Consider the following 24,854-nt stretch of genomic DNA (forward strand, 5'->3'; position numbering starts at 1 on the left):
TAAGCACTTCAGAGCAATTTTCACTAAGGTTCACAGGAAGGGAATTAATTAATATAGTGTGTGGCATATATTCTGTGAAAATATAGGTCTGTGATAGTAGAAATTCTCAGTGCAGTCTGCTGTTGAGATCACATTTATGTACTACATAGATGAAGCACCACCGCAGTCACTACTGGTGTTTGCTAATAACAGTCAGTGCTCATCTTTCAACCAGCTGTGCTAGGTATATGAGGTGGGAATGTAGCAGAAAGCGGCACACTGCGTTCCCTTGGCTTGTTGCAGTGCAGGGATTCTTTTAATTAGAGGATTTGTAATACACCTTTACACAGGTTTTGACTCTGTTGAAAAACTGTTAGCATTCCCAGGATAGTCTACATAGAAAGGAGTAAAAGACAAATCCAAAGGACTCAACTATGCCCCATTAAGAATAATGCCCTGTACTTTATTTTATTTATTTCCGTTCTTTGTAATGCTTTCTATTCTCATTTTATTTTATTACTTTCTTGTAAGAACATTCAAATTTGCTGTGTTATGTCATGCAGGAATAAAAATCATCTTCAGGGTGATTCTTTCCTCATACCTGAAGAAGACCAACTCATTTTTGACAACACAAGAAACTGTATAAGGTTTTCTCCTGCACTTCTAAGCAATACTTTCAAAGCAAGAGAAACCTCTCAGGATTATTACTAAGCTTCAGTCACGGTACACTGAAATAAAAAGCAGTGCATAAAATGTTTCAGGTATAAAATACAAAAAAGTTTTGTTAAGTTTGATGAAAATATTTATGGACTTTGTAACTCTATTTCTTTTTAATACCTGTTTCTGAAATACATTTAATTAAAGGAGGTAAATCCAACGGTAGATAAATTCCTCAATGATGCAATCACTAGCTGTGATCACACAGACAAAGACTTAACTACAAATTTGTTAAGTTTGCCAACACCTCTGTGAGGTAGAATAGTATTAGAATCATAGAATCATAGAATAGTTAGGGTTGGAAAGGACCTTAAGATCATCAAGCTCCAACCCCCCTGCCATGGGCAGGGACACCTCGCTCTAAACCATATCACCCAAGGCCTCGTCCAACCTGGCCTTGAACACTGCCAGGGATGGAGCATTCACAACCTCCCTGGGCAACCTATTCCAGTGCCTCACCACCCTAACAGGAAAGAATTTCCTCCTTATAACCAATCTAAACTTCCCCTCTTTAAGTTTTAACCCATTACCCCTTGTCCTATTGTATTAGGTGTACAGGAAATTAAAGAACTTCTCCTGTAAAGGATCAGGCATTCTGCAGTGAGTAGAGGTTTTGTTTCATCTTAGCCTAAATATTCAAGGTAAATGAATTTCCCTGCGAAAGTGTTCCTGGTTTTTTATTGGCTTGGGTTGAGAACAAGCTTATGCATATAATGTAGACTAACTATCCCAAATTTTTACATCCCTAAAATTAGATTAGACTAATTCTGCTCTTTGTGCTGTTTACTGAGCTCCTCCTGCACTTCAGCACTCCTGATCTGAGCAAGGATAAAAGATACGGAAGAACAATGAACTGAACACTGTCTCCAGCCCTATGCTGTGGCATATGTACAGGCTTGACCAGTGGCATGGAGAAAGTCAAATGCTGCCACTGCAGGCTGAAGCAGGGAAGGTGTCTAAAATCCCTAAAGTATAATGTGAGTGGAATTGCCAGAAAATGTTTTACATTGCTCCTGCTCTATTTGCTGTAATAAAAATAAGACTGCTGCAAAACCAGTGCAAAGGGAATGGCTGATTTAAAGTTTTGCATACATTTACTTGGGCAAAGATTCTATCAGCTGAACCAATTATCCCAAGTCTACCGGAAATGGAAAAGCCAATTAGTTTCTGTGTCTATGACACACAAAAGAAATGTGTCTTCTTTTGTGTGTGTCTTCCACAGAAGAGTGCAAAAGCTTGGGGTATAATAAAGTCAAGTTTCTGACATTGGAATTACTTGCTAGGATACTGGCTCTTTAAAGTTTATTAATTCCTACCATGGATCTGCTCTTTTTCCTAGCAAATAACAAAAAAAAAACCCCACCCAAAGTTAATCATGCTGTTCAGTTCTAAAAGAGCTCAAAAGCTAGATAAGAAATACAAATGCAATTTTACATAAGAGGAAATTAAGGCATTATATAGCTAAGGATGTAATTATTACAACCTTGAGAGATAATTCCTAGTGTCTGAGCAAAGGTCCACAAGTGAATTCAAACAGAATTTGAGTACATGGGGATTTTCCAAACAGTTCTTTGATTGTACAAAGTCATCGGGACCCTAGCAACATCATCATTTCTAGGAAACTGACTAGGCAAACAAAGGACAGCCTAGAAATCAGTGCTCAAACAGTTTTTTCTAAAGCATCAATCTGTTCTTAGGACTATTCCATGAACAGAAAATACGGTTACTCCTGGACTCACAAACTAAAGAGGAATCACATGAGAGGCAGGAATTGGATAAAGACCAGACAAGCTGATTTAAATTGAGTGGGGGCACAGATGAAACACAGATACGTTGAAAAGTCATAGGCAAAACAAAAATGATAATCAAATTAGATCATTATCATGACAGAAGAAAACTTTTAGCTTTCCTGTCAAGCCCTGAAAGCCTGCAAGATCTTCCTTTCAAGAGCTCCAGCTGTTTCTACCAATCTTGGGAAATGCCTGTGTCACCTCTGTGAATGACTGGGAGTGGAAGCTGGAGAAGTTAGTCCAGAAGAATCAAGGTGTCTCAGTCATTGTATAGTTCAGAACCACACTTACCAAATACCTTCTCAAATATTACTGACATCAGACATTCACATATGCATTCAGATATACTTCTTAAATAGGGACCTCTTGGGGAAGAAAACCAGGGGCATCTTTTCACAACTATATTACTTTCAGAGGGGTTATTCTAATGTAAAATCAATAGCACCTCAAATCGATTTTCCTGTAGAAGGTCAGTTTAAACAAAACAACCCAATGTTAGTTTTAAACTGAGAAACACACGTTTTTAAAAAGGCAGAACTTTTGATTTCAGGTTAATACAACTCACTGGGATTTCTATATAAAAAATAGACCCACAATATACACATTCTACAACATACATATTACAATATACATACAGTATACAATCTACATAGTTTACAATATACGTATATTTTTAATAAACCAAAAATCCTCTCACGTAAGCCTAAAGGTCAATCTGAAATCTGTTGCAGAACCCTAGGTACTCTGAGATTCTACAAACTAATTATTTGCTTACCATTTATGCAAAAACCTACAAGATACTCCTGTGTTTAACTTTGTAGCATTAATAATGTTAATGCATTCATTAAAAATTGTCATCTTAATTCCACTTTAACAAATTTAAATAATGACTAGTCCGATATCATATGAAATTGATGGTAAATGGTAGAACTGATCAAACTGTCTTTCTTCTGTTTTCTAATAGTTATTTTCCATTCCTCACAACAGGTATGCCATAATCTAATACAAACATTTGTACATCAAACAAGAAAAACAAATGCCAAGCATTATTACCTTAGGCTGGATTCTCCTATTTCTTCTCATTTGTAAACAAGAGTTACTGAAGAAGCTGAAATCACAGCATCTCTCGCTGCTTCTTTCCTTCCCCATAATGACAAAGCTCCATGTTTTAAATCAGTCTCCATTAAACTGTTCTCCTTGTTATTTAAACCTGATGCTACTGTTCATCTAATCCAACCCAGCCACACAGGTGTGCCTCCATGTATAATACCATGGGCTGATGGATGATTTTTATGGGGGAACTGGCTGGAATGAAATCACATGTTGTTTTACCACAGTTCCATAGCGCTGACACAAACTAAATAATATCAAACTGAACTGTGAATAGTAGCATATCTGCTGACGTGCTGTGAAATCTTTGAGGATTTAGCACAGGCACAACATGTTCATCAGTTAGGCTCAGCGTGATTGCAAAACTGTCCCTTGAGGCACCACAAGGTGCATCATTTGCTTTCCTTTTCTTTCTTTCTTTTTTTCTCTCCAAAGACAGGACCATAGCTTTAGCTCTATTGCTGTAAACAGAAACTGTCTCATTAATGAATTCAAAAGTAATCTAGAGTTTCACAGAGAATCCATGGGGCACCCCAAGCATTTTACTCAAAGCTTTCTCTTAGCCCTCAAAACTACTTGCAAACTTGGAATGACTGTTTCTAGGTAGTCCTGTCTCTGTTTAAATTTTAACCTTCTATGTGCCCTGACAACCTTTTAGATACTCCTTCAGCAAAACAAATGTTTGCAGATGGAGCAGCCTTAGCTTAGAATGTTAAGGGAATAGTCTTCAGTGATCTTTTATTCAGCACGCGGTAACCTGTTTTTGCACTTCTGACAGGCTCCATGGGGTATAACTAATACTCAGTCTCAATTCATTATTTTCTTTACTTTTCTTCTGAGAACAAAAAAGCAATTCACAATTCATAAAGAGCAGAAAAATGCTCTTTGCCAAAGAGAAAGACTTAAAAAAGCAGAACAGCAACACAAGCTTTATGAAAAAAAGGCCATCGTGGGTTTGGAATAACAACAAGGAAGAAATTTCCAAATCTGCTTTTTGGAAAAGACTGGAATTAATATACTCTCATTATTAGCTTTTTTTTAATTGCTTTGTAAAATTGAAAAACAAAGGGGAGGGAATAAAAGACAATTGGATGACAGAATACAAATGCCAAAAAGTCAGAATGCAAAACTGGTTTTTAATTAAGAAAAACCAAAGCAACAACCAATAAAATCTGAGAACCATAAATTTTCTTACAAAAGAAATAGAATCTCAAAGCTTGAGAAAGATTTTAGAAAATCAGTAAAGAATTTGTCCCATGTGGCATTAGATACAGCAATAAAATAATAGCGGGAAGTACTTGCATGAGAAAGTCTGTAACAAACAAGTTCTGCTTTTGCCTTCATATTCTGCTCCAGTTCACAACACTGAAGTGTTCTTCTGTTTCTGAGAGTCAAATTTAGAGCTTGAAAAAAGAGCTTTCATTCAAGCACTGAGAAACCTGTCACGACTCCCCTAGTTTTCACAAACACAATACTTACGAACCTGAAAACCAAAAGGTGCCAAATAACTCTGATCATTTTAGAGTAGGTTATGATACATGCCAGATTAATTAGAGGTGCTGGGAGGGGTCAAATGGACTGTTTTCAGCTACTTGAAAAAGCTAAGTTTATTTGGGAGGAGAGGAAATGAATCTGCATCAGCTCCTTCTACAACTCAGCAAGTGCCTGTGCATGGCAGTGCTTTGACATCAGTATACTGTTAGAGCAAGTATTATTGACATTTGGAAAATAACAGATATTAAGAAGTGCTGAGCTGGTGTGTAAATTTAACTTGCTATATCCTATAAAGGTATAATTTGATCTGCACTTGTGAAAAAATGAATGGGTAAGTACTACAAATGGGAGTCTAAGCAGGGCATGGCTGAGGGAACTGCGGTTGTTTAGTCTGGAGAAAAGGAGGCTTTATGGGGACCTTATCAGTCTCTACAACTACCTGAAAGGAGGATGGAGCGAGGTAGGTGTTGGTCTCCTCTCCTAAATAACAAGTGATAGGACAAGAAAAAATGGCCACAAGCTGCACAAGGGGAGGCTTAGACTGGATATTAGGAAACATTTCTTCACCAAAAGGGTTGCCAGACATTGGAACAGGCTGCCCAGGGAAGTGGCTGAGTCACCATTTCTAGAGGTATCTAAAAGACATGTAGATGTGGTTCTTAGGAATGTAGTTTAGTGGTGGCATTGGCAGTGCAAGGTGAGCAGTCAGGCTCTATGATCTTAAGGGTCTTTCCTAACCTAAATGATTCTATGACTCCCAGTTCCTTAGCATGGATCTCCCAACCAGGCACTTGCCAGACCCTTGAGAGCTAAACCACCTTCCTGCAAGTTAAAACTGACAGAGCTGTCTGCCATTGCAGCACCTACTCCAGTGATTAAATGTTTGCCCACCTTACCGCAGATATCTGACTCTTTACTGAGCAGAACACAGGCCTACTCAAGCAACAATGCTATTGATATTAAGTGTCTTCCCATACTTCTCCCATTTACATTATAGTAAAATTTTCATGTTGGTCTTGCAAATCATTTATGTGTATTTCCCTTGAAGTTTCTACAGACCTGCTGCTAATCACAGGCCACGTCTCTTCTACAGTCATCATAGAATCGTAGAACAGTTAGGGTTGGAAAGGACCTTAAGATCACCAGGTTCCAACCCCCCTGCCATGGGCACAGACACCTCACACTAAACCATGTTGCCCAAGACTCCTGGCCTTGAACACTGCCAGGGATGGAGAATTTACATCTTCCCTGGGCAACCGATTCCAGTGCCTCATCACCATCACAGTAAAGAACTTCTTCCTTATATCTAACCTGAACTTCCCCTTCATTTCTTCATATAGGGTGCTCAGAGTAAAATAAAATCATTGGTTAATTAAAACCATACATGTAACAGTTCAAGACCCTCCTCTATGCTTGCACACTGCTTCACTACGCCTCTTGCAGCTATGTGCATGGAGCAACTCTTTGCTATATACAACAAACCTATAGGTAAAAATGACAAAAAACCCTAATGCATACTAATCAACATAGATGAATGTAATGAATTACGTTTGTTTGCTGTCCAGGTTTGGGGTTCCTTGAGGAATTTTTATATAAGGAATCTTCTTAGCTAATATTTTTGTACATTATTTGACTGGAATTATCAGTCAGGTGTCAGGACAATTTTGTGCTGTTAATGATACAAAGGTGAAGGCTGACCCACAAAATGTGGTTTCACATAAAGCTGACATCGGCAGTCACAGCCAACAAGAAGGTAGAAAAGGAGGAAGAAGAGAAGAGCACTGCAGAACAGTGAATTGCTACACAAAAGAGGCAGTCACAGGCTTTTGCAGCTAAGCAGCAGAGGTTGATAGTTGCTAGCCTGGGAAAAATGTTGGAAGAAGGGACAATTAAAGAAAAAACATTTCCAAACCTGGACAATCCACTTCTGAATGCAAAGTACAAGTAAAGCAGATAACTTTTTATTTTTTTTAAAGGCAGCTGTATTGCTGTATATGCAATCATCTGAACATGTGAAATCTTCTATGACTCCTAAACTAAGAGAAATCAAGTCCCAGTCAATAAAACAGATGGCACAGTTTTTCTGGGCAACTGCAGCAAGGCTGCCAGACACGGCAAATGTAATCTGAATGAGTGGATAAGTACAGAAAGAAACTTCAGCTCTGCAGATGAATTAATTATTACCAGAAAACAGAACCCAGATTAAGAAAAAAAACCCCAAACATCACAAAACCTAACAATAAAACCCAAACAAGAAAAACAGAACAAAACAAACAACAACAAGCACAAAGAGAAGTCTGACTTTCCAGCAGTTTGAATTAGGCTGATGGAAGAAATAACCTCTCTTTCCAAGCCTTACTTCACTTGCATCCTTAGTCATCACAGTTGCAATGACATGGCTTCTACTAAAAAATAGACAGCTCATTCCATATATTTTTGATTAGGAATAAAACCAGATCTAATGATTAGGTGGAAGTATCTAAAGGCAGGATGCAAATTCCAGGCACATGCCTTCAACTACATTTTGCTTTTGATTTGTTCTAAGTGACTGTGTGTTTTGAATGGCTCTGCCTTCCTGAAAGGGCTTCATGTGAAGTCCAGAGACCTTATTTGTGGAGGCTGGATTGTCTACTTCTGCCTACTGTTAGATACTGCAAGATATCTACACTTAGCTGCACAGGTTCTAGTGGCCAAAAGCCAATTTTCAGAAATGCTTTAGGCAGTTAAGAACGTCAGAAACACAGGTGCATGCTTAGTGCAGTGGTTCACTGCTGTCCACTTCATCTTGTTCTCACGTGGTGCCTTATTTAGGAGTCCATGTCCACCTTCTTCCCCAGACCTGCAGCAGCACTGAGCTTCTGTAGAGGCACAGGACTACAGCTCCAGCCAGAGATACAGAGGTGCTATAGCATGAGGAGGAAGGGTCCAGACTGCTTCACATACTAGCAGCACTCCCATCCCCACTGCAGCCTCCCTGGGGGAATTAACAGCTCCTGGCAGCAGGAGCTTTCATATTTAGGGAAAATATTTTAATAATACTCTCTTCATGGGCATTATAAACACACAGAAAATTAGGGAGATTTCAAAGGAGAACTATTTCCTTACCCATTGCATATTATTGTACAAAGAATAATTTGGTTTGAAGTAGTTTATCTCAAAAGGTGCTTTCAAACCTAAACAGTTCTGTAATAGTGCAGTATCACTGCCTACCATACATATTAAGGTTGTGTTGACCTTTCTTTTTACTAGTGTTACTGCAGTCTTGTCTCACACTTTGGACAGTAACACTCATTTTCTTACCCTGTGTCAAAGACATCCCCTGCATGTTCATCTACAGCACGTAAAACAATAATGTCATAATCAGAACACTAATACATTATATCACATGTTAACAAAGCACAAATTTGCTCATAAATCCTTTCTCACAGGAAGAAGCTCAGCATAAAGAGTGTACAGAGGAGCTACTGCAGTATGTGCTGTGTAACATGTCTCAGGAATGATATGGATTAAAATTCAGCTAGGCACAATTCCCACTTAGGAACAGGCTGGCTGTGATGTATGGAGGACAGAATGCTTCACATCACTTCAATACGTACTTCCCCACTCTTGCAGGAGCAGCTGGAAAAAATCTGCCTCAAGATTTCTTTGGCAAGAAAGATGAATCAAAGCAAATGAAAAAGGGGAAGCAGGAGCTGATCTCGGTGCAGACAAATTCACTCACCTTACAAAGCGTGCACAGTTCAGCAGAGAATATATGCTCTATTGTCGCTATTACAGCCTCACTGAGGCTAATAAAGATACAGTGCACAAAGCTGATGAATGAGGAGAACCACACTTTCTATGCATAACTGCATAGATTAGAGGTGGAAAACATACCCCATGCAGACCATGTTTTTCTTTAAATGCTGATTTCAAAACTATTCAGTGCTATATCTATATCTTGCTGATTTAAATGTTGCCAGGAACTTTGGCAGCTCTCCACATTGACAGTTCTTTTGCAGGTAGCCTAAATTCAGCCAGCTCTTGGTAAATACATCTCATCTGCCTTTGCTTTATGAGCAGACTTCAGCCTTCCTAGAAAAGGCTTTGGGCCATTGTGTCTGCCCAGTGCTGGCTGCAGGAATCTGTCAGAAGAGCTGATGGAACAGGTGGTGGGAGCCATACAAGGCACAAGAGCTTTAAGGCCCATCCACATGGCAGGAAAATTAGCTCAGAAGTGTTCACTTAGGGATCTTTCTCTTAAGCGTAGCAGCTGGCCTGCCTTTCCAAAACCTGCAGGCTGGCAGTGGCTTCATGCTTACTTCTTCACAGCAGTGTGAACACAAAGAGAACATCTTTTACATGGGAATCGGGTTCTACCCAAAACCACTACAGAGCTACTAGCTATTAGTAAGACTGTGTCCTCGTGACATAACCTGATTAAACAAAGATATATTCAATGCTCAGCCAAAATCTTCCGCGTTGAAGACAACATGGCTGAGCCACCCTAAAAGGCAACTCTCAACATCTTGGTTCTCCCCAGTGCCAGGAGAAATTATACACCGTGTTAAAAAAAAATAAAACAGAAAAAGGACCAAGTGCAAAAGATCCATGATAAAATTAAGTCTCTATTTGTGAGCCTGTGATGAAGCCTTGCTTCAAGTTCTTCCTACAGTATCCATCATAGGTTGACTCAGAATTGCTCTGTTCAGTGAATTCTGTTGGGCAATAATCTATTAATTTAAAAAGAAAAAGAAAAAAAAATTATAATATTTGTTATTATTGGCCATTATTCTCAAAATACCTGACCAAAAGCTTTCTGACAACAAGACCAATCACAACCTCAGATGCCTTTGAGGCAAACTTCAGAGTTCTGGACCTGGACCTGGCCTGAATCATGTTGCTGTTGACAAGAGTGAAATTCCCAAGTTGAGTTGGTTGATACTCAGTGTCATATTCTGCAAGGATAAAATGTAGGTAATTGGTAGATATCCCCCACATACCACTTCTTCTTCTACTGGGACATGTTATCACAGTTAAAATGCTATACACAGAAGAAACTATATATCCAACATTGCCATTGTTTGCTTTCCCCACCACCATGGGTTTAATTAACACACATTTTAAAAGGCTGTTTCATACACCAAACTAGTATTTCGAATGAATAACAATAGTCTGGATGAGTCCAAACTGAGAACAACTGAGAACAAGGAGGTACCCAAGATTTATCTTCTCACCTATGAAACAGACCGCAGGAGGACAGAGAACAACACCATAGCTTCATGAGCATTTTAAACCAGCACTGTTGCTAAAAGGGGACTGGGGAGGTGGGAAGAGAAGTCTGCTTCTCCTTTTGGTATTTATTCTTAATCCTCAGGTGTCCCCTTCTTCATGCCAGCACAAATGTTCAGAAATCCTACAATAAATTGGATCAAAAAATAACTCAGGTTAAAATTAAACCAGCAAAGAAAACTCAGCTTAGTTTTAACCTCATCAGTCCTCTTCTACTTCACCCTGCAGTGGCAGAAATGATCCCTGCTGTTAAGGACAAATGATCAGGGTCAGGGGGGTACATGCCATGCCTTTCCATGCTGATAGAATCACCCTGTTGGTAGCATCTCTGCTGTGCTTTGACACTGCCATTACTGTCTGACATTTAAAATGGAGCACAGAAATATCTCTCTCTTTTGCTGGGATTTTTAAAAGTAGAATAATTAATATTCTCATATTCTCAAAGGCAGCTGTATCAGGTAAGAAAGACAGGAGGGAAAAAGAGATACTGTCTTATAGCTTATGAATAATTCTTAGCCATGAATTCTGTGTCAACCTAAAAACTTGGACGACTGTATTACTTTAAAATGGACTTATATTAAACACTGAAGTGCTATCCCTCTTGTGATTATGTTTGGAAGAACGTAAAGGTGTGTGTCACTGCTCTGTAGAGCTGTGAAACATTAGCTGAGGCAGTGTTAACAATCTTCATTCTTATTTGATTTTGAAATTACTGTACAGCATGTTATATATAGCAGGAACTTGTTTGGCTTCTTGTTTCTTACGTTTTGTTCCTTTCATATTCTGTAACGTGTAGTTATTCAATAGGAAGGTCCACACAAACATTAATATTTCCAACAGTCAGTTCTTTGGATCGCTGATTTTCCCTGGTAGCACCAAAATACCAGATTGAAATCTAAGCTGAAACATTGATTATAGTTTAAAGAATAATTGTCAACACTCAAACATAGATTATTTCTATTGATGAAAATCATCAGAATTTGAATAGTTAATCAGGACATGACTAATTCAGCAAAAGTGAAAATCACAAGTAGCACCCAACAGAAATCACAGTCTCATGAAAACAGCTATGAATTATTAATGACTTAATATAGAGACGGAATTGACAACATCAGAAGTACTGTGATTACTTGGGTTCATGTAAAAGCAAGGCAGCTATTCTGCAGTCAGCATTTTAGACACCTGTGAAACTACTGATGTACAGAAGTTATCCCTTATGCAAAATTTGATTGGAACAAACATGCAATACAAAGATATTATTTTGAATTTTTTTCTCAGTTTTGTTCTGTTGCTACCTCCACAAATCTCTCAAGTGACTGATTCTCTCACTTTCATTGCCATTTAAAATTTTTAAAAGAATACTTTCCACATATTGCATATGCAACATGACTCTGCTCATGGTCCTCCAGGAAAACACAGTCTTTCCAATCCCCTTTATAATAATCCCAGACACGTAACACATGGCACAACATGGTTCGTTACTAGCATAGGCTAAAATACATAAATTATAGCATAGAGCAACAGTTTTATTTTTCTGTTATTTCTGCAATCCAGAGCTAGAAAAATCTATCAATTTTGAAAAAGAGAATTATTTAAGAATCTTGCATTATTAGTGTCAATATTTTCACCCCAGGAAACCACGGCTAGCCGTTGCCCCGGTCAGTGGAGTTCTAGGTCTCCTTCAGTCATGTAGTCATTAATAGATCTTTGAAAGTTTTGGGCAACAAGGGTGGAAGGCAGTCAAGAATACATCAGCTGTGTCAGAGAGGAAGCTGGAAGGTGCAATGCACTGAAGAACATGAGGTGCCAGGCTGCAAAGATTCCTGCTATGCTCTTCTGAACATCCTACACAGGCAAAACAGGAAAGAAGCAACTTCTTGAGACAGCAATCAAATGCATAAGGGGAAGGCAGCAAGCCAAGCTAAGATATGGTCTACCCTGCCACCACAGGGGCCTTGGTCCTCTCCGACTCCTCAGAGGGAGGTTTGTCTTAAGGCACAAGAAGACAGATTTCCCTGCACTGCTTCAAATGCATAATTGAAACTGGCCTCTGTGAGAGGAGCACAGAGAACGAAGGAGGATTTCAATGACTACATACCATCTGGACCTGGGCAATAACTGCCAACTGCTACTGAATTTCAATACAGGGAAGCACTATGACATTCTGAATTTACTGGTAACTTAAATACATGCCTCCAACTTCAGTGCAGTTCTCCTCCTCCTGCTTGTGCTGAATGCATCCCTTTTCCCAACTTAGCTCTACTGTGGAAGATGACAGATCTGTTTTCTGACTTGTAGGTGACTTTGTTCCTATGAAAAGGTGACAAAGAAACTGAACTAGCTCACAACTTACATCCAAATTATTTTTTTACCCAAATGGGGGTTGATTTATTATGCTTTAGAAAAATTATAGCAAACATCCAGAAAAGACCTATTTTTTTTAGATTAGAACTGAACGAAATAATGCAGGAAATACCTACATTACTCATCTATGAACATGTATTAGAGTAAAACTGTGCTGTTGATATATTTTGACTAGAGGTAAGAGTTTAATACTTATTAAATTTCTATTTCTGTTTTTCTATTCTAGATATTTTGGATTCATAACAAATAGCTGGGAAATAGTTAGAAAGTTGGAATACCTTCTGGTTATTTGTTCCCTGTTTGGCAAATCATACTACATGTCTCAAGCTGCAGGGTACATTAGGACTGTAATATTTTATTTACTAAGTCTTATTTGAATATTTTATAAAACACTTGTGTTCAAAGAATCATAGACATCAAATACAGAAAAGTTTTATAAGTTAATCCTCATGTCAGTGTGTATTTGTTTTCTGTAGGAATTAGAGTAGAAATCTCATTTTCTAATCAAAAGATAATCAAATGCAAGCCTGTTAATACCTGAAAAGTTACTAATGCAAGCACAGTACAGATATCTGAATACCTTCATTCTTATTTTGCCTTCTGCCAAATACTACATATACCTCAGAAAAACCCTACAGCAGATCAACTGTGCTGGCAACTGCCACCTAACAGTCTCATTGTCCATTTTTAGCTTTTTTCTTTAATTCTAATGCATTATTTCCATTTACATCCTTTGGTGCTCACGTATGTCATCCAAGTCTCTGATATGTGTACACTTTGCAAGAGCAAATGTCCACCATATAGCTCTACTGTACAGGAAGAAGTTAATGTACTGGCCTCTACTCTCGATTTCCTACAGTTACCAGCTTCTGTTTGCGTTCTGAAAGGTATGCACCTATCTTCCAATTTTTCTGCTGAGATGGGGTTCACAAGTATTTCTAGAAGAACTACTTGGTAATAACTCTTTAGAATCCTTCACTTTAATGAATCCTGCACAGTTAACAGAATGAAAGCAAGATTTACACAGATTTACTAGATGGATGTAAAAAAAATGTGAAATACCCAAGTGAGTTCCCTCATCTGTTCAAGGAGCGACACAGAAAGATAATCTGTCATCTTTGGCTCTACTTCACAAGATGGTCTATCTCCAAGCAGATAGTCTTTCATGTTTGATAGTTCTATTGTCTCATATATCAGACGATTTCTTTGTTCATCAGAGTCTTATAATTTTTAATGACATCATAAATATGATTGCCTTGCCCCAAGGACTGTAATTACAAAAAGGAATTTGGTGAGAGGAATTGTGGTGCCTGAGTATTAAACAGAAGCTTAAATATATTAAGGAACATGTAGATTCTGTCTTTTACACACAATGCCAATTAGACAAGCTTTAAGCCTTTTTGTGCTCTTATTCAGTCAAGATTAGGGAAAACTAATCTTTAACTTCTAAGAAATTAGTTACATTTAAAAGCAATTAAATAAAAAATACCAAAACAAAACCAAACAAACCACAAACAGAAAACCAATAAATGGAGGGGAAGACAGACACAGACACACACAAAAAACAACAAAAGAAAATGAAATTTCAGATTTTACATATCCCAAATGTATGGGAATAACGCGTGCTCAAAGTCTTTGTTTAAAATGTACATAAGCATTGTGAATATTTGGTGTGAAGACTGAAAAGATTCAGCACAGCAGAAATAGCCTCAATTCAAGTAAGATGTTTTTCTCAGTTTTTTTTGGCTTTCTCTCAAGAGAAAGATGCCACACATGAGTGAAGACAGATCAGTTATTCTTTGAAGTAGCAGGACTTAAGTTTAAACACTTCAGGAGTGTTTTAAAATACAAAGAGCAGCTTTCTGCCCAGAGGAACACAGGAAGTGGTAACATAGGGTTTTAACCTTTGTGGTTTACACTGGTATGTTACTAGTCTGTTGTGTAAAGGAAGTTCTTTTACTCAAGTGATCAAACATGGAAGACAGCTCACATTTATCTGTTTAGAGACAGTGCATCTTGTAAATGTAACTATGTGACTTTTCTATGGACTATGAATGCAGATTATACGTTGGAGCTTGAGCTTGAATACGAGTCAGTGAATGTAAATGAGGAAACTGGGTCCAAGAGCTTGGTTTTCATTCTCTTGAATTCAACAAGAGGCCTGGCAGAAGGATCGGAATAGATTGGAGCACTCGGCAGTCACGAGCTGTGTGAAATTTAACACAAACAAATGCTGGATTCAGTACCTGTGGTGGAGTAATGCTGGGCACAAGTATAAACTGAGAGAGGTGTGGCTGGAGAGCAGTCCTGCAGAGAGAGACCTGGGTGTGCTGGTTGACAGTAGGGTGAAGAGCTGCATTGTACTGAGTCAGTGCTGCCTCACCTTGAGTATTGTGGGCAGTTCTGTGACAATGGTTTAAGAAGGATGTGAAGGTCCTTTAATGTATCCAGAGGGGAGCAACAAAGCTGGTGGAAGGGCTGGAAGGCATGTCCTGTGAAGAGTGGCTAAAGGACTCTTGGTCTGCCTAGTTAGGAGAAAAGGAGGCTGAGGGAGGACCTCATTGCTCTCTGCAGCTTCTTGAGGAGGGAAAGTGGAGAGGGAAGTGCTGGTCTCTTCTTGGTGGTATTCAGTGACACAACTCACGGGAATGGTTCAAATTTTCATTCAGAAAAAAAAAAAAAAGCAAGCAGAGAAATACTGGAAAATCCTCATGAATGGGAAATATACACAAACTTGAGGAGGGGCTTAAGGACAGGTGGCAGGCTGAAAATTATGTTAGTTTTGAAAGAGGCCAAGCTGGAAACCAGAGGAACACAAATGTGTTTTGGGGAGAGAAAAAAGAAAAAAGGATGAAAGTAGAGTGGGGCAAAAATCCAGTACTAAAACTTTCAGCTGTAGAAATATTTTCCTGAGGTTGAGAAAATACTTTGCACCATTAAATATATTTCCCTGTAGCAAGAAAACGTGCAACCACATGAAAACTATCTTTATCCCTGAAAAAAACAAAAGCAAAACAATTCATGACCATTTACTTTCAACAGAAGGAGACCTGATGCAGTGAGGGAGCTGTTCTTTTGCATGAGAACTCCCATGGAAAGAAAAGGACTGACGCATGAATGGGGGCCATGGATGGGGTGCTGCAAAAAAACCACCCTGGGCCTGAGGCTCCCATTTTGTAGCAGCCACTTATCCACCGTACACCGCAGAATGTAAGCACAAAGAAAAGGAATGGAGAGGAATAAAGTAACATACATACAACATACTGGTTGTCACAAGCATTGGTTTTGGATACCTACCTTTCCTCCTGTAGGTACTCCTGCATCACCTTTGTTTGGAATCAGTTTCAAGCTCATCTGATGGCAACCTGCTGTCAACTTCTAGTCTACCAATGTGTCACTTTAGCAAGCCAGGATGACTTGTGACAGAGTCAGACAAGCACTAGAGATACCAGGGTACTGCCTGCCCTCCTTAACTCAGTTAGCCCAGCTCACAGGATCACACTTCACTGGGCTATGTGATTCCATGCCAGGAATCCAAAATGTGGAGATTTTATGTCACAATGCGTACGTTTCCTTTTTTTATGAGAAACAGATATCATCCACTGATTTCTTCTCATTCCTTCTCATTCCTCCTAAGGCAATCCGTACATTGTTCTTAATAAATATAATAAATATACATGTATCTTATTTGAATAATGTAAGTACTATACTGTTAAAAATTATTTGTCATACCATAATTTTACTGTAGGCAACACCACACTTTTGTCTGTGCAATTACTCTGAATATGGCTGTATATTCCTTTGTTAATGCAATTCACTAAGTCATAACCAGATCCCTTTAGCAATACAGGGGAAATGCATCTGCTGTGTCATCTGACACAATCGTTATGCGTAGGTGGGAAATCATTTACATTGTGAACAACAAGTTTGAAAGCTCAGTTTCATTATTCAATGCTTTACAAAATCTAACTATGCACAGTATCATGGTCTTCAATGAAAACCAAAGAGCTCAAAGCAAAAGTCTCACTGTCCAAGCCTGGCTAACTGCTGTTGACTTCCAGTAACAGTATGCATAGGCAAAAATATCTGCCAGACTGCAGCAAAAACTTAGAAGTGATAAGTGATTTTCAAAAGTAATAAAGTCAATTAATATGATTAATTTGGTTATATAAATAATTTTATTTTATTAAAAAATACAACATTCTTAGAAACCTCCCATTTATAATACATTCAAAATAATTAACATCCACATATAAGATATGCAAACATTAACAGATTTGGAGAGTGGTGACATACTTCCCAAGAAGGGGGTGGAAAGTGGCAACTCTTCCAAGAAATATTTTTTAAACTGTGACTTTCACTGTGTTAAGATATCACATTCTATAACTGACATAGTGCTGTGTAGACTATTTTAATGCCAAGAGCTTAGATATCAGAGAATTAAAATTACCACAAACTCATGTCTCAGAATATAATACATGAAAGAGCTGGTGACCCAGATGTCACCTTGATTAAACAGTAGTATTATTCAGTAGCACTTAAGGATACCTAGCATTTTGCAGAATAAAAATCATTATAAGATACATACATAAACAACAGTTCCCCAATACAGATGATGCCATGAAGTTTTTGCTTATTTATAAGCAAAACACTTTCCAAAGTCTTTTCTGTCACATGTCACCTTGTCACTGACCACTTAACTGCTGGCAGCACTGGGATGCAGTGGTTTGACTCTTGCTAGTCTGGAGAGGCCGAGTCTAAGACACTGAGTAGGTGACTTAAGAGAAACACATCTCATAGAGTTATTACTGCTTCCTGATGCAGCTGAAAAAAAACCAAGAAAACAAAACAAACCAAAAAGAAAGCTTAAGAGATCTGGGGAGAAGGGAGGAGGGATATTATATGACTGCTGTCTTTTTATAGTTGTCAGAGTAGAACAAAAACCGTATTCTAAAGATACTGCAAAAAGGTCTGGGAATCAATCTATCTGGGAGCCAGTGCAGCAGGTATGGTGTACAATTTAATTACCAGCAACACACTGGAGCAGCACTGCACAAGCAAATACTGTTTCCAGAGTACTATGCATTTTCAGGTGTTCCACAGAGAATCACACAACTGAACACAAGTCCAAGTGCGAAAAAAAGACTTGAGAGAAAGGAGCCAAACAGAAATAAACATGTACAGGAAAGAAGAGCAAATATGAAGGAAAATCAAAGTAAGAGGCAGGAGTCAGCAGAAGCATGCTCAAATACCTTAAGAAAATAAAGCATTCACTCTACTACAGCAGTTAAAACACTCCAGCATTTTGGTAGTATTATTTATTTAGAATAGGTAAGAATGCAGCACATACCAGAGATAAAGAAAACTCTTATTAAGAGAGAAATGGCCACAAAACAATCCTGGATTAAGATCTGATCCACACTCTGTATAACATTTAATTAACCTCTCCATATAAAGCAGTTAAGAATAATGCTGTAAGAGGAAAAAGAAGCAGAGAGAGAGCCTTTTTTTCTTTTCTTTTAAATATAAGTTCAAAAGAATAACTTTCATTGTAAGAGGTCAGTCATTTTTCTGAAATATTTGTTTGCTTGCTTTTAGAAGAGGCTGCTAAAAACTTAAGTCAACTAACCTATCTGTTTATAATTACAATCTTAAAGGTACCTGGTGGTATCCATTTAGGCTTCTTATCTGTTACAGGACTTGATGTATGTAGAGGCCTTCCAACTGGGCCTGAAGAACTGGAGATCATCTTTTGTGTTTGCTCAGATTTTTGTTCTGTTCTCCCCAAAGGAGAAACTACAGATGATACTTCGTTGGAAATGAAAAAAGCAACCTTAGAAGAATACTCTTTAGAAGAGAAATTAACACACCTCATAAGATGATTGATCATTGTGCAGCATGAGCTCTCTATATTGAGTGAAATAATGTTACTACATTGTCACATCTTTATCAGTATATATTTATAAAGTCAGTCTTGTTATACTCTAGAATTTCAAACCTGGTTTGAAAATAAGCAGGACTACAACTTCTTCTTCAAGACCTGCCAAATGTTGGATTTATAAGATGGAAGATTCTTCCGTCAGCTACACAAAGCAAACCATTCTTTGTTATACCCGAAAGTAATTTTAAACTAAATTACATGTTTTCAATGTAGTCCTGAAACTAAAACACATTACCAAGTCAGACACAAAATTAACAACATGATTAAGTATTTTCTTAAGATATTTAAAATAAATTGCACTAGTGACACAGTGAACAATTAACTCTGAAGAACATGACTATTTACTAGTTTTCGCCAAGTGGATAGTAGGACTAGCTTTGTTTAGCTATCCTCGAATTAAACATTCATAAATGCAACTGAAAGAGGAAGATCTGAGATTATAATTTAAAAAAATAACAATCCTCAGATCACTCACGCCTTTTCTTAAAAGCTAGATATAGTTACAAAAACAGAAATGAATTGCCTGTTCACTTTTGCCTCCTTTTCTTTGTAAGAAGCATTAATTTATTACAGAATGTTCTTTCAGGATTTTTTTTCTGCTTTCCTCCTTTTACTCTGCATATAGTCGTTTATTTTCATCATAACCCTGCACAGTCAGGCTGTCAGCCAAATCTATCTATTTCTTCAGTGAAAATAAAAGGGATGTTCATTATAAAAAAGTCTATTTCAAATTCATCATGCAAATTTACCTGTAGTATTAATCTGGGATTTGGAAGTTTTCTTCTCTCGTTCCGCTGGCATCTTTTGTCTGCTTTTCTTTTTATTTCCTTTGCCTTTTTTCTTTTCCATAGCAAAGTCTTCATCATCGTCTTCACTATAATCTGAATCTTCTTCTGACTCCTCACCTACAGCAAGAAAAAGGGATGTCATCTCTACATGAAATACAATCTACTATTATATTACTCCAGGGCCTTCTAATCACACTCTGGACATAAAAACCTGGGTTACCTTCAAGATACAATAAACCAAATTTGAACGTTATTTATATGGTGAACTGAGAAAGAAATAACTTCCATAAAACATTATGTATTTACAGAATTCTTGCTCTGAACCCTAATAATGGAACACCCTGATATAAACCACATACAGTAATAATTTAACAGCAGAATTACCAATATTCCATGTGTGCAACATGAAAATGTTAAAGTCATTTGGCAGGGCTTCTGATTTTTACATATTTAGTCATGACTGAAGTGGAAAAATACTATGTCTAATTTCAGCTGCAAGAAAGATTTCACAGATTCACTATTAAAAATAAAATAAAATAAGACATTAGCAAATCCTAAAAATAGTTCTCTATCAACAGGAGTATCTGGATGATTTCCCTGATCTATCTTTTGCACTAGCAATTCTGGAAATACATTGCAATAATCCTTAAAGTAAGGAATAAAAGAATGGATAGACACATTAACCACTGGGGAATGAGGTGACTGTCATGCTCTGCAGGCATTCAATACTAGACTTCTACCAGAAGCAAAGCACAAGGCTACCCTGACCTCCCACTGGATGCAGCATTGTCTTCTGAGAGTTGAGGACTAAAGCAGGGAAAGAAGGAAGGCTACTTACTTTTTTTCAGTACGCTTAAACAAAGCAAATACTAGGAGCACTAATACCACAGAGCACTCCAGAGTCAATGTTTTGATGCAAACCTCAGACAACAACATGAAAAATTAACAGAGGCTCTCTAAAGACATGAAACCTTCCTGGACAAAGATGGCAGAAGAAATTTGTTCTGACGTACTTTGGCAAATGCAGAGAAGTAGGATAACTTCTGCCAGTTTGGCAAATGTGTAGGAACAAGCTCCAATATTTAGATTTAGTGCCGAAGTGCAACTGAGATGTCACTAGTATTAAAAAATAATGCTTCAGTAAGGGGTCAAGGGGGAATATACAATAGAAGCGGTATGCATTTCACTGAAAATATTAACCACATTTAAGGCACCACATTCGAAACACATCTAAGGGTTTTTATAGAGAAGACCTTACTGGGTACACACTCTGGCTCAGAGTCAGTAGCATGCTTTCTGTCATCACTGTCAACAGTCAGTAGTTTCTTTTGATGTGCAGGAACGTTAGATGCTGCTGTCCTTTGTATATCATCAGCCTTAGGTACATCAGCATCCATAACTTGATTGAGACCTAGAAAGCAGAACTTGATCTAATTCAAATTCACAGTAAAACTATTATTCTTCTCAAAAAAATGAAGCAGGTATTTGAGCCCCCGGAATTTATTTTTGTGATTTTGAAGTATACTATACAGAAGTGTATCATTGGCACTTGTTTTCATTTTACTCTCGTAAGTGACCAAACTGTAAATTTTGGTTGTGAAAGTTATCAATATTTATTTGTAATGCAGTTAACAAAAGGACAGGAGACCAAAAACAAAACTGGAAAAATTAAAAAGTTTCCAGCGGTACAGCACATGTTTTGGTTATGTTTAGCTGATGCTTAGCTATCGTGGACCCATTCCAGAGCTGAGGGCAAGTGCAGCTTCTTGAAGAAGTAAATCAACTCAGCATCTAAAACCATCACATGTCTGTTTCTTTTTCCAACAAACTTTTAGTGATCTGTAACAAACTCATTCAGCAATCCACGTCTTCCCATTTTAAGATTGGATGAAAAAGCTGCTGCATCCTTCAGTCTTTGTTTAAGATAAAGACTCTTTTCTCCATTAAGTGAAAACCAGAAACCAATGGAAACAAGAAGACATTAAAATACTTAAATATATCTTGAAATTCTGTCTCTGAAAAGACAGAGTATGAGAACAGCTTACCTAAAAGTTCACTGTCTACACTGCAGTTGGAAAAAAGGGTCCTCCTTTGTACATTTTCCAATTCAAAATCCTTACCTGTTTTAGCATCCAGAAAACAAACAAAAAAGGATAAAAACATAAGTACACAAAAAAACACATTGTAAAAGGTTAAGATATTAAGAAAACTATGTTTGGATGTTCTTACAGAAAAGTTATTTTTCCACACAGAAAAAAAAACCCCAATCAAACCAAACCCCCCAAAAAACCCAACCCCCAAAACATAAGAGAGACTACCTAGAAATTCTCATTTCCTAATCATGACATCTTGAAATAAAACATGACTTTCAATGTATTTCACTGTTAAATAAACTGTCATGTTCAAATTCACTACATATAAATAGTGTTGCAATGAAGTGTAAAATAACCTTGTTCTGAATGTTGCACCTCAGCAATATTTGCAGACTTTTGTTTGATGGATAAGGCTAAGGCAACTTCCAAATCTCTTTGATAAAGTTTGTCATCCAAAGATATCCTGAAAAAAAACCCAAACCAAATATGCTAAATAATAAAAGAATGGCATGAGTGTTAGAGATCTATTTCTGACTCACTGAACTTTGTAAAATTCAAATACTTGCAAAGATATTAATATTTCAGTAGGTACAGCGTATTATGAATATTACTTCCTTAAATGATTTAGACAAAGTACACACTAATCTTTAAAGCACACTATGTATAAAGGTTTTATGACTGAAAAACATTGTATGTATAGATATATATATAAACTAATAACTGCTATTATCAGAGAAAATGTTATTTTTGCTTGAGAACCCACACTGAAATGTAGTATTTATATACAACTTTACTACCAAAATAATCAGATTTCTTTTCTCATAGACCCTGACTTTTTTATATATATCAAGCTTTAAGTATGTTCTGTTTTAAAGAGTAAATTTTTAAGTGTCTTTATATTTCTCAGTTTTAGGAGTCCTTAAGTAACTTAGAATTGTTACAGTCATCATGCGCTGTAGAAATACCAAAACAAGATCAAGACATGCAAACCTGTTTCTGCACCTATGCAAGCTGCTTGCTGAAGCTTTTTAGAGCTATAATGGAACAGACACAGCTCACTACTGAACTCAGGCAACTTTTCCCAACTCTATGCATAATTACATTATCCCTGATTTGCAACTGTATCAATAAAGCTGACAATCTTTTATTATGCTAATGTGCTATTGTGTATTTTCAGCTGCTTAAAACTCAAGGGGGTTGCGGGAGTTGGGGAGTGGGATGCAACATGACACCAAACTATTACTGAAATCCAGATTTACACAGAGTTGACCATATTTCAGTGTTTCTTACCTTTTACTAGGCGTCTGCTTTGGCGGTGGAGTCAATTCTTTCTGTGGCTTTTTTTGCTTCTCCTTCTTCTCCTTTGGTTCCTTGAGCTGTGTTCTGGATTTTTTGCTTGAAGGTGCAGCTATACATGTGAAGTCTTCATCTGTTTGGGAAACAGCAACAAACTTTAATAAGTTTTCTTATATTCTTCTGTATGGCCAGAAGAAGTCATTCAACTTCATCACAGACTGAAAATATACCAAAAGTAACCTTTTTAAAATTAATTCTATTTTTAAAGGATACAACTGGAACTGTAGTATCCTTACGTAAATGAATTTTAAAAGAAAATTTAACAAGACCTCTTTTGCACATGCTTGTATTCAAGAGATAATGATTTCAATTTTTATTACCAATAAGGCAATAAAGCTTAAATGTCCAACATGTTACCTGATTTTCAGTAACTAGAAGTTCACCTTTTGATATGCTGAAGAGTTATCAATTCTTCTTCATTAAACAGTTTTGTATGTAGATCTAAGCTGCAGCTCTGTCTTGATAGGTTTAGGGTAAGGACATAGCAGCCAAGTTACATTGATAAGAAAAATAGATTGTAGATTATTTGTTTTCAAGAATCCTTTGCTTCTAAGCCCTAATAGGTATTACACTTAAAAAACAAACAAACAAAAAAACGAACAGAATTTTTTTGTGTTCATTTAAACCCTTTTGAACTGGTAATCAGAACATGGAGTAACAAATTACCACTGAAAACTGAGGCAGGGAGAGAAACTGATTTTCCTGCAACAAGACAGAGCGTATTCACCAGTTTCCTAACATACTGTTGTTATACTCTGGCTTACAGCCATCATACTCTTGTTGAATTAGAATATTCAGCAGCATTCCCAGATCACTTCCAGTGAAAACAGTCACAGCCTTCTCAATGAACTAATGCATTAAAGACACTCTCATGACATTTTGGGTGGCTACATTAGTGTTTGGCATTTTTGTTACGTACAAGAATATGTTACTTACCGTCATCTTCTAAATCCCCAAACTGAGAATAATCAACAATTTTCTTGCTCCTGTGGCAAAAAAGCCATACACTATTAAACCTTTCAGACTGAGCATCTTGACTTGCTAATACTTTATTTTTGGGCGGATCACGTTTTACATGAAAAAAGCAACACACGTTTAAATATATGTATAACCAACCAGTGCTAGTGTATACAATATGGTTATTGGGAATAGCTTCTATATTTTAACAAATCTTAAAATAACAGTGCTTCTCGTCCGTATTGTGGGAGCATCACATTTTGCTTACATCCACACCATCTCAGAGCTGCTACAGTGCAATTACTTCTCTCTCGGGTCACTTTTAGGCATTTGAATTGTGTCTTCCGCGCACCTTCCAGCCCGTTTCCCGTGTGGCACTGCCGTCTCTGCAGTGAGGCGCTACCCTTTAAAGCGGGAAGCACAAACGGCGCTCCCAGGCCCACCCCTCAGCCCGGGGCCCGCTGCTCTCCCTGAGACAGATGCTTCCGCTGCCCGTCCCAGGGAGAAGCCCCGCGCTTCCCTCCATCTGGAATGGAAAACGGCGCAGGCCTGTCCTTAAGCCCCAACGCTAGAAGGGGCCCTGAAGCGGCTCGGTGTGGAGGCACAGGGCTCCGGGGAGGCTGAGATGACCCGAAACGCCCCCTCATCGAGAAACGGCCGCCACCGGTGGCGCGCGCCTCACGCTTTCGAGGAAGCGTCACTCAGGGCTCCGCGCGCTCGGTCCTCGGTCCTCCCCCGCTCCGCCGCAGCCCTCACCTCCTCACCGGCCGCGCCATCCCAGCTCCGGGCCGCGGGGCACACCCGCCGCTAACGACGGTATTGTCCCACGTCCTCCGTGTCTCCCTTGGCGCCGGCAACGCACTCAACTGCGCGGGAGCGGGCGCTAGTCGGCACATTCGCTACAAAGCGGGAGGGTGGGCGGCGAATCTGCGGCTCCGGATGCGAAGGGTCCAAGGGGAGGAGGGAACCGCCCGCCACCGCCTTCCTCAGCGGC

General features: G+C 38.2%; 1 protein-coding gene and 1 long non-coding RNA gene across 2 annotated transcripts; both read right to left on the bottom strand.

Moving 5' to 3' along the window:
• Positions 1 to 240: 240 nt before the first annotated feature.
• LOC133214663 (uncharacterized) lies at positions 241 to 10,744 on the bottom strand. The gene is made up of 4 exons (XR_009726190.1): positions 10,307 to 10,744; positions 4,895 to 4,999; positions 3,540 to 3,787; positions 241 to 707 (listed from the first exon to the last, which is right to left on the bottom strand). It is a non-coding gene; the product is annotated as an uncharacterized LOC133214663 (long non-coding RNA).
• Positions 10,745 to 16,942: 6,198 nt separating this feature from the next.
• RAD51AP1 (RAD51 associated protein 1) lies at positions 16,943 to 24,847 on the bottom strand. The gene is made up of 8 exons (XM_061357775.1): positions 24,617 to 24,847; positions 23,840 to 23,889; positions 22,838 to 22,976; positions 21,904 to 22,010; positions 20,713 to 20,865; positions 19,416 to 19,571; positions 18,387 to 18,533; positions 16,943 to 17,549 (listed from the first exon to the last, which is right to left on the bottom strand). Exons 1-8 carry the CDS (start codon positions 24,754 to 24,756, stop codon positions 17,422 to 17,424), a joined length of 1,020 nt encoding a protein of 339 aa, XP_061213759.1. The 5' UTR covers positions 24,757 to 24,847; the 3' UTR covers positions 16,943 to 17,421.
• Between the last annotated feature and the right edge of the window lie 7 nt (positions 24,848 to 24,854).

Source organism: Neopsephotus bourkii, unplaced genomic scaffold (genome assembly GCF_033783945.1).
Source record: "Neopsephotus bourkii isolate Nb327-2 ecotype Australia unplaced genomic scaffold, CSIRO-AGI_Nbou_v1 NB_107, whole genome shotgun sequence".
Taxonomy (NCBI): domain Eukaryota; kingdom Metazoa; phylum Chordata; class Aves; order Psittaciformes; family Psittacidae; genus Neopsephotus; species Neopsephotus bourkii.

Bases quoted from the DNA above. Each gene is read 5' to 3' on its own strand.
- RAD51AP1 (XM_061357775.1), bottom strand. From the start codon at position 24,756: ATGTGCCGACTAGCGCCCGCTCCCGCGCAGTTGAGTGCGTTGCCGGCG. The intron at 22,977-23,839 runs GTAAGTAACATA...TTTCCCAAACAG, and splicing joins TGGGGATTTAGAAGATGACG to ATGAAGACTTCACATGTATA. The intron at 20,866-21,903 runs GTTATTTTACAC...TCTGCTTTCTAG, and splicing joins GGTGCAACATTCAGAACAAG to GTCTCAATCAAGTTATGGAT.